We start from the raw sequence: 15,651 nt of genomic DNA, 5'->3' as shown, positions 1-15,651 counted from the left end.
AATAGCAGGGGGAAATTAAAATACGGGACAGGGTGCAGAGACAGGGATCCTGCACACAGGGCTGGTGCAGTGCCAAATGGCAAAGTCACCCTGAACCATAATTCAGCAGTTTTCTTCAAAACTAAAACTGGATTTACCATACACCCCAGCTATGGTATGGTAAACTGAGCACTCATCTCACAGAGGTAAAAACTAGTCCCCAAATATTCACATCGTAGTAACTTCATGGTAACCCAAAACAGGAAACCATCCAAACATCTTTCAATGGGCAGATGGTCAAAATATCTGACCAAAATATCTGAGTGGTTCGCTCGGATCATTGATCACCAGTCACCAATAAAAAGGAGTGAACTCATTAACACATACGCTAACCAGAATGAACTGGAAATCATGCTGGGAATGGGTGGGGAAAGTCAGCCTCAGAGAGAAATGACAGAACCCGAGAAATAGAGCCAATCACTGGCTTCCCGGGGTTGGAGAGGGTGGGGAAGGGTGGGCATGGCTGCAAGGGGAGGACACAAAGAAAACAGGTGGGGTGATGAGGGCTTTGGGGATCTCGTCTGCAAAGGTCAACGCGGGTGATTGGCATGTGGCTCTGCACACCTCGACGCACAGGTGAGGGTTCCCAACTCTTCCTGCCGAGGTTATTTTTTATTTTTTTTGAGGGGGGGGTGTTGATCTTGTGCTGTTGTGAGACAAGGTGTGACACTGGGAGAGGCGGGGGGGAGGGTTTTATGAGCCCTCTCTGTACCTTTCTTGGAAACATTTTGTGGATTTATAACTATTTCAAAATATAGGTTTCCAAAAAATCAAAATTTATCCTCATCTTCAAATTGGCTCCTCTTTCTGAACTCCCTAACTTCACATCCGCAGATGTGGAAGCCCCAGGGACCTCTGCCCAGACCCTCCCTCATTCTCAACAGCAGAGTAACAGGGTAATATGGTGCTACAAAAATAATAAGCACATTCACTGAGTGTTTCCTCTGTCCTATACACTACTTTCAGATGCCTGATCTGATTGGTCCCTCACACCACCTCTATTATGATACCCATTCTCATGGTAAGGAAAGCGAGGATTAGAGAGTTGGTGGCTATCGCCAGGGTGATGCAGCCATTCTGTGCCCAGAATCCACCAGACTCCAAAGCCAGCCACTTACCTTAGCCCAGGGCCTTAGCTCAAGATTTCACGATTCTCTACCTAAACCAGAAACCCATAAAGGAGCCTTGGGCTGGTCTTCTGTCCCAAGCCCCAGCAGAAGGAAGCAGCACCCCGTGCACACTTGAATGGTAAACCACTCCAGACAGAATAGGCAGTCCCTCAGTTCCTCATGCAAAGCTTTTTAAAAGTATTTTCATCAATTTAAACATGTAAATATTCAGTGTTATAACCTAAGCATAAATTTAAAAGGATTCATAGATCATACGTGGCATATATGAAATAGATTGATCTGAAACGTGGCCATCTCTGTCTCCCACACTCTGCAGCAACTGCATTCAAACGCCCCCACACACGACGGACATCCGTGTATCCACAGTTTGCATCTAACACAGATTTCTAGGGGGAACTATCTTTGTTACTAAATTATTTGTTTCTAAAATTCTTTGGTTCTTGATGGAGTTTTTAAATCTGCCAACACCTTGGTACTTGTCCCCTCTCACCACCACCCCAAAATAAATAAATAAATACACACACACACACACACACATATATGGTGGTTTTACTGACTGGGTACTAGGACTGGGGTGTCTAAAGCTCTGTTAGGGATTTTGACAAGTAAGCTCATGCTAGGAGCCACCTCTTAAGGGTGTAACAAGCGCTCCTCAGCAATGCCATTTAGGGGTTCTTGATGGACCCACAGAATCACCTGCAAAGCTGTGTAGAAACATTGCTGCCAGGCCCCACCTCATCCCGGGATTCTAAATTTCTCTGGGATTAGGCGCCAAGCATTCTTAGTTTTAATAACACCCCAAGTGAATCACATTTGCAGCCAGAGTTGAGAATCATCAATATGACAATTTAACCGTCTCCTCTCCAAGCCAGCTTTTGAGAGCTGTTTTACCCACCATCGAACCTCTATGGTGGTGACTTTACGTCACCCACCCCCCCCCCCGCCACCCCACCCACTGAAGTCTCCCAAAGTGAGCTGAATCTCTTTTTTTTTTTTTTTCTGTTTCTGTTGTATCAGTGACCTCTGTAAGCATCCAAGAGAGCACTGACGGAAGACATTTTAACCTAATTTGACTTCCCTAAAATAGTCCTGGGTTGTCCTAAATCAAGGAATTGAAAGCGTGCCCCACAGGGTGAGAGATTTTGTCAGGACTCCGCTAGAAAGCAATTCCCCTTTTTCTGAAAGACAGACTGGGAAGGAACGTCACTTTATTTTCCACCTATGTTTAGCAACTTCCCTCTCTTGGAGGAATTACTAATAGGTACCATGTTGTTTATTGACCTGATCTTGAATCCTAAAAGTACACAGGGCACATATAATTGTGATTATTCCCATTTTACAGAGGGAGAAACTGAGGTGTGAAGTCACTGGACCAAGGTTACCACCCAGGGGGAGAAGGGAGGCAGGGTGTCCCAGGCCTTCCGAGTCTCGAGTTGTACCACTGCCTTCTGGCCCAGGGCCCTCAAAATGCTTTCACAAGAGACACCAGGACTTACGTTCAGGTGTCCTGATGAAGGCCTGGTGGACAGCCTAACATCCTGGAGTCAGGGTCAATGGCCGTCCTCCCTCCTCCCCACCTCTTTGGTCCAGTCCAGACCCCCCTGGCTCAGCATTCCCTGGTTCCCGGCTCTGTGACATCACAGACAGCCTCCTGTCCACTCTGGCAGTAGCAGGTGAGTGAGGCTCCAAGGTCAAACTTAACAGTGGGGGGTCGTTTCTGCACTGGAAGAAGCCATGTCCCCACCTCTCCTGGCGCCTATTCACGCCAGTAGAAAACAGACGCCGCCCCTCAGTTGCCTGGACCCCTTTCTCTCTCTCTGGGTCCCAGTCTCCTTACCTGTGCCCAAAGGGCTTCCCCAGCTCCAGAAGCCTCCCTGCTGGACCTCATTGACCTTGCTTGCCCTGTCAATACAAGCTCACAGCCCACTGGGGACAACCCCAGGGCCTTTTCTTTGGCTCCTGCTTCCATCTAGAGGCAGGTGCTGGTAGTGCAGGAAACTGCCTACCCTCCCCCGCTTCGCCCTCCCCCGACCTTGCCTTCAGCCTCCACATCACCATTTATATTTACTAAGCCTTCCGGAAGTGCCAGAAGGCTGTGCTAGGCACTTTCCATCATTAATTAATCCTCACGAGCACCTCTTGCTGTAGATGCTGTTATTTTCCCATTTTACAGATCAGAAAACTGAGGTTTGAGGAGGATATGAATTCTTCTCAATTATTCTTCTAATAACTAGATCTTCAAGAATCACACCCCAAACAATGTGCCCATAATTGTTTCACTGCTCTCCCTAAAAGCATTTCCATTTCTGAAGATGGTCCAAAAGTTCAAAATTCTGTGCTCTCAACACTCAGAGCAAAAAAGTGGTCCTCTTCCCCCTTTTCCCTGTGAAGTTACCTGGTAAAGACTGGGAGCTTCAGCCCTGGATCCAGACAAATCTCCACTTGGAGTCCCCACTGCTGGGTCTGTTTATAAATGAAAAAAAGCAAGGCTCAGAATATCGTGTGCAATAAGCTTCCGTTGGTCTTTAAAAGAGGCGGGTGGAAAGTGGCTGACACCTGTGCTTTCCTATACATACCTAAGCTGCTGTAGAGCAAGAAACTTCCATGCCACGTGTGAAACAGAACCAGGATGTGCCTCTGCTGGAACAAGAGAGGGCAGGCTCAGGTGGCCCAGCCTCTGAGCAAAGATGGCGGTGGATGTCCAGGCTGGGCAGGTGCTGAGCGCCTGGACTGGTGGTGCTCCAGAGGCAGGAGATCTCCAGCTGGGAGACCTTCCACTGGGAGGTGCAGCTGCCAGCATGTTCCTGTCCCTTCCAGGAGCTTGGTCATGTGGCAAAGTGTCACTGATGGCTACGTGGGTGTGACACAGACGGTGCTGACTACCTGCCACCCTCTGTTCAGGGCACTCCAGCTTCGCCCAGGAACATGGACACTTTTCTTTGTGCTCACAGTCTCCACCACTTGCTCTTCCCTCAACCATGACTGCAGGGAGGATTCTCCAAGGTTGTCCAGATCTTTGCCACTGTTGCTGGTCTTCCTTGCAAACCCACTCTTGGACATACAGTTTCCGGTTGAGAGTCGTCAGCCTGGCCCTTCTTGTTTTGGTCTTGGAATCCTTTGTTGCATAATCCATTAGACTAGAGGCTGCCTGGACACCTTCGACTCTAGACAACACATACCAAGGGACAGGAAGCAAACTATGATCATTTAAACATTTTCAGAAGGATCCAAAAGGCTCTCTCGAATCGCCATCAGGATTCCCCAGGATGACCTCTGCCTTAGAGAGCAGGGTCTCCTGTTCCTTTGGCTGAGATATGGATTTCCCTCACCTGGGGCACTAACCCAGGTGCATTATGGAGCATTAGCAATGGTGCAGACTCCCTGGTTGGCCAAAATTAAATCCAAGTGAGACCTATCAGCCACAGTTACTTGAACTAAAGATTTTAAGTGGGTCAGTTGTTCCCAGGAGGTGAGCTGTGCTATTGACTAGGTCAGCCAGGGAACGAGCACCCTGATGGTCCAACCCAGGCCTAAAGCTCTGCTCCACCCATCAGTAGTTACCGCCCAGGAAGTGTCTTCTTCCTTCCGACCCTGCAAGATGCCATTGTCAACTGAACAGGGCTGGGGAGCCATACACTAGGAATGGGCTAAGTATTCCACACAGGACAGAGAGTCTTGGTCCCAGGTGGTACTGAAGAGTCTGGTTTCCACATTAGAAGCTGTCATAAAGTATCCCTATCCATCTGTGTCATAGACAGTCCCCCTAGGGAGTTAGGAGGTGGGACAGGAAGATGCTGAGTGCTAAGGTCTCCTCAGACAGATGCCACTGGACAGATGTGGACAGCTGTCCTTCTGACCTGGAGAATCCATCCTTCCAATGGCCTTTCTGCCCGCAGTGCATACTGGTATCCTTAGGCTCAGACTCCACATTCTTTACAACACAGGAAATTTGGGTGCTGTTTTACCTCAGGAACCAGTTTTATGCAGGAGACCACAAGATTATTTGGAATTCTAGTTAATATTCGAGGACTCTGAAAATGATCAAGATATCAACACTGACATTTCCCACTCCAATTTATTTTTTCTAATAATTATTATTTCAGGTCTGAATCCTTTCCAAAAATAAAAAGAGAGAAAGAAAAAAAAAAAGAAAGAAAGGACTTTCTTTACTCAAGTCTTGATCTAACTCAGAATATTTTTCAAAAGGGTTCTGAAATCCTTTAAGTGTCCCATTAATGAAAATGATGTTGATGATGATTGATGATGATTTGTGTGTGTGTGTGTGTGTGTGTGTGTGTGTGTGTGTGTGTGAGAGAGAGGGGGGGGGGGGAGAGAGAGAGATTGATTCTAAATCTTGGTCCCTAAGAAAAAGTTTTCAAAATAGTCTTATGTGGTGTGTTTCCTATTTTTCTTCCCTTCTGAAGTCTGTTATTGTGTTTTTGTTTTTGTTTTTTATTGTGCTTAAGTGGATTATTTAAATATCCTGGTCTTTTCTAAACACTTATCCACATCACTGAACCCAACAGTTAAATGAACTTATTATTACAAATATACCAGAACAATAAGTAATAGACTCCTGAATTATACAGAAACGTTCTGCCCTTCTGCAGTTTGGGAAGATTCTAAATATTTGCCCTGGAGACTCACCTGCCGTTGAGACCCAACCCCTCCAGATCCACCTGCTGCTGTAGGCGTTTGGGGGCATACGGGGATTTATGCCTGTTCTTTTCTAGAAAGAGGCCCCCTGAAGAAAGTCTTCAGGCAGCCAGGGGAAGGTGTTGGAGGAGAATAAGTGGGTGGTAAAGAAAAAGTTGGGTGCAGAGAGAAAGAAAAAGGCAAAGCAAGTCGGTTTCATAAGGTTTGAGTAGGAGTTCGAACTTTAATTTTTCTTTTATTGTTCCCCCTGAGGCCAGAGCATGCCAAGTAAAGAAACCCAGAATTGAGGGTTTGCTGTTTTGTTTTGATTTGGTTTTTTCTTCTCTCTTTTCTAGAGACCCTCTTAAATCTCATTTTGTTTTGTTTTATTTTATTTTTTACATCAAAGATCTTTCATAAGGGCCTTGGTACTTCTAAGCCATCTAGTAAAATTTTGCAAATTATCAAAATAAGCACAGAACAGTCCACAGAGTGGAAGAATGTGTATGAAGCAGGAGTTTTCCCAGAAAAAAAAGTGACAGTTTTAATGTAAAGGAGGCCAGGACCAACAGGAAAGAGTTCCTGCCATTGGTTAAAAGTGTGCACTAAGGCACTACATGGCGCCTGGAATCCCTGAGCCAAGCAGAGCCCAAAGAGGCCCTATGACCAATGACCTGGAAATCACCCACCAGGATGCAGACCTTAGAAGGGGTCTCATTTATGATTAAAGACAGAACATGTGCTCACAAAAATTTTGGAGAACCCAAGTCAACAGTTGAACCAAATCCTTCACACAAACGGATCATCAGTCTTCCCGCACTCCAGCCCTACTTCTCAGGGCCAACCCGAGGAGGTTGGCTGGCTGTGCCCATGACTCCACTCTTGGCCTGTGAGGCACTTCCTTCCACCCAGCAAGCACAGGCAATCTGGAACAAAGCAAACCCCAGGAGGCACATTTGTGGATGAAGAAAATTGCTTCTGCTAAGGCAATTAGCAGAAGATCAAGCAGATTAACGGCAAGGACATTTGCTAAATGGTGCATCTCCAAAACCAAATATCTGACTGCCTGATATAAATTTCTATTTGTTTATAAAAGGAAAATAAATTCATTAAAGAGAGCTCACCATACACTTAAAGAGAGCTCAGGGAGATACATCACAACTCAAACCATGTTGGAAAACTCATCTGGCAGGAAATCCAAAAAGACCACTGGAGATATAGGGGTCCATGCACCCAATGAGACTGGCTCCTGGTCCCAGGATCCCACACATGGTGACATCTGTGTGTGTCTAGCCTACAGGTGCACCTATCCACAAGGAAGAGCTTATGAGTAGGAAATGAAAGATCAGCTAGCAGAAGGGAAAAGAGATCTATCCAACAATCAGAGAAAGCTCATGAGATTGTTCAACAAACACTTGTAAAGTATCTATTCTGTGCTCAGACCTGGGATGAGAGTAGAGGTAATACAAAGATGAAAAAAAGAAAAAAGAAAAACACTATTCCTGCCTCCACATGGGGGTACATTTGTCTATCTTGTATTTTATTCACTGCTGTATCTTCAGCACCAAACAGGACCTAGCACTGAGTAGGTTCTCGATAAAATCATGCTTCATAAATGGGAAAAGCACATGGGCTGCCACCCAGATGGCTGACAACTAAATAGGCAGCTACAATGTTTTCAACAAGTAGTCTTGCAACATCGACCCCACCCCGAGTCAGGCAGTCGCTCTACAGTAATGTGACATGATGGGTGGGGTGGGGGTGTTAGGGGAGCACAAGGCAGAGGTCCCTAACTCACCCCAGGAGTAAGAGGCAGCTTCCTGGAGGCCCTAGGATGAGTCTTGGAGTTTGATGAGTAAAGGAGTGAGCTGAGAACATCCCAGATGCAGGGAGAGTGTAAAAGCAGAATCCTTCAGTGAGAGGCGAGGGGGCTGCCTGGGTGGCATCTTACAGCTGTAGTGAGTGAAACCAGAGGAAGTTCAGGCTGAAGAGACTGGCAGTGTGATCACAAAAGCAGATGGGTCTGAAGACCTGGGATGCCCCTGCAGGGTCTAAGCAGGACTGTCACGATGGGGTTTACATTGGGGCCACATAACTCTGGCTTTCTGTAGAGGTGAACAAGCCAATGGGGAAGTTTGGCCAGGGTCCAGGTGAGAGGTGATGGTGGCTTTGGCTCTGGTAAGGGAAATGACAATGGATGATAGTGGACAGATTGAAGGTATCTGCAAAGTCAAATCAAAAGACTGGTGAAAATGGGAGGAAAATAGGAGACTGGCAGGCTTCTGGATCTGGAGATAGAGAATAGGATCCTTCTGCAAAATAGGGAACGTGGGTTTTCAGTGGACAGGTTAGCAGCCCCACCAGTAAACAGAGCAGAACTATAATTGATTCCCAAAACCATCCGAGTCACGTGGTGGACTGTGTCCTACAGGCTGTAATACTCCCGGAGCAAAAGTTACCCTAGGCAACTAGGGTAACTCCCTGTTGCCTCCAGTGTCTGCAAATGTTTCACCCAAGACAAAGAGGATTCCATGCTGGTCCACTCAACACACATTTATTGGGCTTCAAATGTAGCTCAATGATATAGCACTTGCTTAGCATGTGCAAGGCCTTGGTAATCACCAGCACTGTAAAAAAAAAGAAAAGAAAAAAATCAACATTTATGGCCCATCTACACTCTACAAGGTGCTGTTGTAGACCCTGAGAACAAAGCAAAAACAAAACAGATGAAATCTGTGGCTCCCTGTGACTTATGATGTAATAATGAAAGGAAGCAGACCCCAGTAAACATGGATTCGATAGTGCTAGAAAATGACAGAAGTATGTGTGGGAAAGGAGACCTGTGAGGGCGGGGGAAGGGAGACACTTCTAAATGCACTTTTTTTTTAAAGAAAGCTTCACTAGAAAAAGTAAGCCTCCAGCAAAATCTTGAAGGTAAAAACAGGAATATAGCCACCTAAGGACCAGCATTGCTGACAGAGGGTGTTAAAATCAGCTAGGAGCCTGGTGCACTTGGGATGGGATCCACAAGGGAAGGGCAAGGATCACAGGTGGCGTCAGTGGTGGTAGCTGAGAGTGGGGAGTAGCAGAGTACCTTAAGAACCAAGTAAGAACTTTGGGTTTTCTTCTGGGGAGGAGAATGAAGAGAAAAAATATCTTTTGCTTTTACTCCCATATGTTTACCCTTTTATCATTGTCATCCCTATATGTAGATATGTCCATTTCACAGCATTTTTGTTCTAATTTTAAGCATCTTTTGTAATTTGGATCTTCTGAAGAATCAATTTCTCTTTTTTTTTTAATTTTTAACTTTTTTTTTCTTGCAGTGTAGGGATCAGATCCAGGGCTTTGCACACACTAGGTAGGTGATCAACCATTGAGCTAAATACCCAGTCCTTTATATTTTAAAATATTTTCACTTCACTTTATTGAGCATACTTTCAATAAATATGGAGTACTCAGTTTTTTCTTTCAGAATTCAAAGGTCCTCACTCCATCGTCTTCTAGCTTGCATTGTTCTGGCAAAAAATCAGATGTCATTCTTGTCCTATTTTCCTTCTTTTATTCTTTTTAATTTTTTAGTTGCTTTAAAGATTTAGGGTTTTCCCTTTCATTTTTAACTTTCATACTACAATGTGCTGAAGTGTCATTGTATGGTTTCCATGTTTGGGGTTTGCTGAGCACCTGTGTTGATGTTTTCCATCAAATTTGGAAGAGATTTAACTATTCTTGCTTTTAAAAAAAGTTTTGCTGCCCCGCTCACCCTTTCTGAGAGTCCAGTTATCCATGTATGCTAACTTGGTGATATTTATTGGGTCACTATTGCCCTTCTCCTTCTTTTTAAATCTTATTACACTCTGTACTTCAGGTGATTTTTATTGATCTTTTCTCAAGTTTACTGGTCATTTTTTTCCTGCTGTCCAGAGTGGTATTGATCTTACTCAATATGTTTTTCTTTCAGATACTGGTTTTTTAAGAATTAGAATTTCTGTTTGATTCTAGTTCAAAGTTTTCATTTCTTTCCTTGATACTATATCTCTTCACCTGTCATGTCCATTTCTCTCTGCCCATGGGAATTTTGAGAAGTGCAACATGATGCATTTGAACAGGACTACCCAGCTTTTGTATTAATCACTAAGGGTAAAAGAAACAGGAGTCCAGATCAGAGGCTATTGAAATAATTCAGGCAAGGGATGATGGCACTTTGGACCAGGGCACAGCAGCTGAAAAAGTGAAAAGCAGGTGCCCATGAGAGAGGCAATGCATGCAGTGAACTGGGTGTGGGAAGGACACCTAATCAATACCTTGAAAAGAATTTCCTAAAAGGAAGTTTTTCCATAGAACAAAGAGCAAAAACAGAAAGCATCTGGAGTTTTAGAAAAGTTAATACACAAAGGAGGGAGTTTAGAACTAAAATAAGACCTTGTACTTCTAGACCATCCGTACTAGAAAGATCCTTGAAGACATCATCTAACCTAACTTCCTCTTATCTCTGCAAAGGAGCCTGCGACAGCAACAAGCATGGACTTACCCAAAGCTATGCAGCATATTAGTGTCAAAACCAGGATTTAAACCTACATAACTATATGCTTCCTTACCAGGTTCCTATGGAAGCTGGACTATTTGGGATAATTTGGAAGCAATGAGCTCTGGAGGGGAAGAGAAGGGAATGGAATGGAATAGAATGTCCATTGAGCACTTACTGCATGGCAGTCATTTTGCCTATATTTAACCCTGTACTTCTGCAGAGTAGAATGTTATTCCCATTTCCCACGTGATGAGGCTTATAAAGAAATCTGCCCCAGAACATATGTCTAGAAATGGGGAAGAATGTAATCTATCTAAAGCCTGAGCATTTTCCTCCCACTTCTGTAGGACCTGACACTTGGCTATGGTGGGTCCTAGCTAGAGTGTGAGCACAGGTCAAGGGCTGGCGTTTTTCAGCTACAGTCTTATGTTCATCCAGGAAACAGCCCTGCTCAGGGAACTGGGCTCTAATTCAAGATTGGCTGACACAACAAGGCATCCTGCAGATAAAGCTGGCAGAATAGAGGCTTCCAACTCCTTTCCATGGGTAAGAAAATTTGGGATGGGATAGGATAGATGACTTTAGGAGAGACCTCCAGGTTGTGGGAAGCTAGTAATGATTGGCAGAGGGGAGGATTATCATGCCTTGAGAGAAGCTGACCCAATATAACCTTCACCACAGTAAATTTCCAATAGGCATGTAGAATTCAGACCCTAGAACCCATGGCCCCATTCCTTTAGCTTCTACAGAAACTCACCAAAATTTGGCCTCGAAGATCTTCTGTTCATGCTGCAGGTATTGTGAGGATACCCAAGCCTCTGATGACTCTAAGGTTCCCAGTCAAACCCAGGAGAATCAGCCATCAACAGTGGGTACGTACCAGAAAGAGCAGTGCCTGGTCTCCTAAGATCTCTGCTTGCTCATTCCCCTCCTGCTGAGACACCCCTGTGTTTCCTATATCTTTTGGATGGTTTTTCCAACCTAAAATGAGATGGAGATTAGGTGTATTGGTCCCCAAACCAATAAACAAGAGAGATTAAATTTTTGTGGTCCATGGATCTGAAATATCAGCATCACCTTGTTAGGGACTCGTTAGGATCATTTCCAGACCCTGCTCCAGTCCTACACACTGAATGAGAACCTGCATTTTAACATAATCTCCAGGTATATTTGTATGTACATTATAGTTCAAGAAACACTAGACTAAAGATAATATAGTAGTTAAGATCCCCACTACTTTTGGGTCTGTACACACTAGTTTGAATCTCAGCTTTACCACAGAAGTTGGGCAAGTCACTTAGCCACTCTGAACCTCAATTATTCTCACCTTAAAATAAGAATATTTATAATTCATTGTTACTTTTAAGGATCTTTGGGAGGGTAAAATGAGGCATATACACAAGCACTTAGCACAAGGCCTGGCACAAAGCAAGCCGTCAAGAAATGGACACTATATGGGAACCAGTTAGGTTAGGGTAGGCTCTGTTGTTAAAACAAATAAGCCTTGACATCTCAATGATTTACAACATGAAGTTTATATTTTGTTCATGCTAAGCCTAGGACACATAAACCATTCCTTTTTCATCTTTAGCTATCTGGACACAAGACTTCCTTGACCAGCATATTAAGGATTCAGAGAGAAAGAGAGAAGGCACCCTTGGCCTTCAGTTTGTAATAACACATCCATCTTGATGATCCAAGACAAAAGGTCATAGCAGAGAAGGGGTCAAAATCAGCAATGTTGGACAGAAAAAAAATCATTATCAAAATCAGGCAAAGCTAAGACTGATGAGCACTTGGTGGGATAGGGCCGTCTTTCTGGGAGGGGGGACAGTATAATGGCAAGAAAATGTTCTCATTTTGCCGGAAGTCCATAAGTGAGGGCTTTTTAAAGACTTCTTTTGGAAATAGCTTCCCCAAAAAATCAAGAACCTTAATATTGCTGGTGCCTTTTCCCAACATGACAATCACTGAGCCTTTATCACATGCAAAGTACTGTCTAGACACCCAGCTGTAATCTGATAAACCCCAGCTACTGCAGTGGTTCATACTACTAGTAAAAGAATATTAATTTATTCTGCATAGTAATGCTAAGAAGTGGACATTCTTATCCAAAATGAGCATACCATTTTGCCAGGATGAACAAAGGAAGAGCCATCTGTTCAAGGTGAGCAGCTAGTAAATGGCAGTACAATTCACCCTGTCACAGAATGAGCTCAGTCTGTTGGCAAAATCCTTTGTTAGACTTCTAGAAGTAGAGACAGACCACACCTTATATACAAGTCTTTATAAAAGCAAAATTTGAAGAGTCTAAACATCAACAGTAGAACATTGATTAAATCAACCTCCAATCATCCATCACCTAACACATTAGACAGCCATTATTTTTAAAAATTTAGGGACATGAGAAAAATGTTTTAGATATTCTATGAAAAATTAAAGTGCATAGGTAATACATAGGATGTGGTAGGTGACGTAACAACATTCATAGGGAAAAACAGAATATCTGGCAGGGAGAAGCATTTGGGGGCATTTTCTTCTTGCTTCCTACTATTAAATATTTCCCAACTTGTTTATAACAGTCATGCATCATTTTTACAAATAGAAAAAAATGTTAATGGAGGGCAATTTCTTTTTCTTTTCTTTTCTTGTTTTTTTTTTTTTTTTTTTTGAGATAGTTTCTCACTAAGTTGCCCAGACTGGCCTCAAACTTGCAATCCACCTCCTTCAACTTCCAAATAACTGAGATTATAGGTGGGCACCACCATGCCCAGCTAAAAAGTTAGTGTTTTAAATGAATACATTTTGTCTCTGTGTGTGTGTGTGTGTGTGTGTGTGTGTGTGTGTGTGTGTGTAGTGCTGAGGACTGAAGCCAGGGCCTTGTGCATGCCGGGCAAGCACTCTACCTACTGAGCTCTATCATGTGATAAAGGCTCAGTGATTGTCTTATCAACCCTGAATACATACTTCTAATGGAGCACATGCTTCCAAGGGGAAGCACTCAAGGGAAAGGAGGAGGGAGACACAGAAACCGGCCACCCCAGCATGCTCACCACATGTCCACGTGCTACTTCAGAGTTGGACAAATACCTTCATTTCCATGATTCCTCGGAGCCTCCCAGGTGACCTTGTGGAATTGTCATTGACAGATTTGAAGCTTCAGAAGAGTGAGGTCAACAGACAAAATTCCAAGCGCATGAGCACATCCTTGTCTTTAGGGAAACTCCTGCTCTATCCACAGAAGAAATCTTCCTCCAGCAGCACCGAGTTTGAAGGTGAGACCCAATTGGGGTCCTAACACAGACTTCTGGGAAAGAGGTCCTGATGACCTGGCCCCATAGATTTCTGACCTCAGCTAAGTGGAGTGCAAAGAGAGTGGCCACGCCCACCAGGAAGTGTGGCTCAGAGCACAGTGAAGGGAGCTCTGTTGTTCCCCCAAACTCAGCCAGGTGTGTGGCAGGGAACAGGGTCAGAGAACGCTTGTGGATGGAGCACAGTTCAGTCAGGGCAACCGCCTCTGGGTCATGGAAGGACAGATGTCCAATCTAGGACAGGGCCACAAACCAGAAAGAAGAAATACAGCCATGTCACTGGGCAGCACCTGTGCACCAAGGCACACCCACCCCAGGGCAGATCTTCAAGAGCTGAGGATTGCTGGGCACAGGGGTGCACACCTGTAATCCCAGTGGCTGGGGAGGCTGAGGCAGAAGGATCGCAGGTTCAAAGCCAGCCTCAGCAAAAGCGAGATGCTAAGCAACTCAGTGAGACCCTGTCTCTAAATAAAATACAAAATAGGGCTGGGATGTGGCTTAGTGGCTGAGTACCCTTGAGTTCAATCCACAGTATCCACAAATAAATGAATAAAATAAAGGCATGCTGTCCATCTACAACTACAAAAAAATTAAATAAAACATTAAAAGGGGGTGGGGGCGCTGGGGATGCAGCTCAGTGGTCAAGTGCCCCTGGGTTCAATCCCCAATACCAAAAAAAAATGCTGAGAATCACCTAGCCCCGACATTAAGCCTCCCCTATCAGCCAAACCTCCTTGAAAACCACATCACATCACACTCAAGGTGAATTCCTATAAAAGACTCAAGGAGACCTGCTTTACCAGAATCAAGGGGGAGGAGCTGGGGGTCCCACTAGCTCCCCCACACCTCTTTCTGTCCTCCCCACCCCAATAGACCTGAGGCCCCCAAAGAGAAGAGACTTTTCACAAGCCCACCAGAGGCTGATGTTAGCATCCAAGGCAGGATGGACCCAAATCTCCTGCCCTCTATGCCACTGCCTGAGCAAGACTCTCTGTAGTCACTGGATCCACCAGTGTAATTCAATCCCAGACCTTTGCCAGAGGCTCCTAGGCTCAGGTCTGCGTTGGCTCCCAGGGGACTCGGGAATCTGAAGAAAGATCAGAGAGGGATGCAAATGACCAGGACAATTGCTCCAAGCCCACCATGTTTTCCTTTCTCCTTTCAGAACTGAATGTACAAGATCATCAAAAAGGGTTTTATAAGAGAAATCTAAACCGCTACAGCCACGAGCAGTGGCCCTACCAGTCATGCCTCATCGGGAGACCCTGAACGTTCTAGTCGGGGGCACCCCAGAATCTCCAAGCTGCTGGAAGGTCCCCTGAGGAAGAGGGCAGTGGACAGGAGTCATGAAGACTGATTTGGAAACTCCCCTGAAGGGGAGGAGAAGATGTCTGAGTCACCCCTGTGCCCCCTGACCAAGTAGCTTCAGCCCCTGAAATGGCCACAGGGGAGAAGTTGTCACCAATTAAAGACCTTGGTTGCATTAGATGTCATGTCCCTCTTCTTTTTCCCTCCCCCTGGCCAGGGAGTATCACCTATAGATAACATCATTGTTAAATATATTGTCACATCTAACCAAAAAAAAAATTTCCAACCTTTTGGATAACTTTTGAATTACTTTCAAACATACAAAGAGTTGCAAGAATAATCGGAAGAACGCGGGTCTCCCCTTCACCCAGATTCGCCAAGAGCTTCATTGCCTCCCAGTTTTTTCCAAATCACTGGAGGGGGGGTCTTCACGCCCCTTTACCCTGAAATATTTCAATGTGTATGTCCTAAAAACAAGGAGGCCTTTTTTATAGAAGTACAGTACAATTATCAAATGCAATAAAGTGAACATTGATACGATAGTGTTCAAATATTCCCAGTTGTCCCCGGATTAGTCCAGGATCTAATCCAAGAACTGCATGTGCTGTGGGTGGGTTCAGACCCTTTGGTGGGGGTCGCATCTGCTGCAGGGTTTCTCCAGTCTTCTGTTTTGTTAATTGTTTTTATTTTTTTAACTAAT

General features: G+C 44.7%; 1 protein-coding gene across 1 annotated transcript; it reads left to right on the top strand.

Annotated features, from left to right (window-relative positions):
• Window positions 1-7,929: 7,929 nt before the first annotated feature.
• Tex48 (testis expressed 48) lies at window positions 7,930-14,912 on the top strand. The gene is made up of 4 exons (XM_034637298.1): window positions 7,930-7,954; window positions 11,073-11,204; window positions 13,482-13,607; window positions 14,809-14,912. Exons 1-4 carry the CDS (start codon window positions 7,930-7,932, stop codon window positions 14,910-14,912), a joined length of 387 nt encoding a protein of 128 aa, XP_034493189.1.
• Window positions 14,913-15,651: the final 739 nt, after the last annotated feature.

This window comes from Marmota flaviventris, chromosome 13, assembly GCF_047511675.1.
Source record: "Marmota flaviventris isolate mMarFla1 chromosome 13, mMarFla1.hap1, whole genome shotgun sequence".
Lineage (NCBI taxonomy): Eukaryota > Metazoa > Chordata > Mammalia > Rodentia > Sciuridae > Marmota > Marmota flaviventris.
Note: the sequence above shows the minus strand (reverse complement) of the source record. Positions and strands in the feature narration are given on the sequence as shown.

Bases quoted from the DNA above. Each gene is read 5' to 3' on its own strand.
- Tex48 (XM_034637298.1), top strand. From the start codon at position 7,930: ATGGGGAAGTTTGGCCAGGGTCCAG. The intron at 11,205-13,481 runs GTACGTACCAGA...TGTCATTGACAG, and splicing joins GAATCAGCCATCAACAGTGG to ATTTGAAGCTTCAGAAGAGT. The intron at 13,608-14,808 runs GTGAGACCCAAT...TTCTCCTTTCAG, and splicing joins CAGCAGCACCGAGTTTGAAG to AACTGAATGTACAAGATCAT.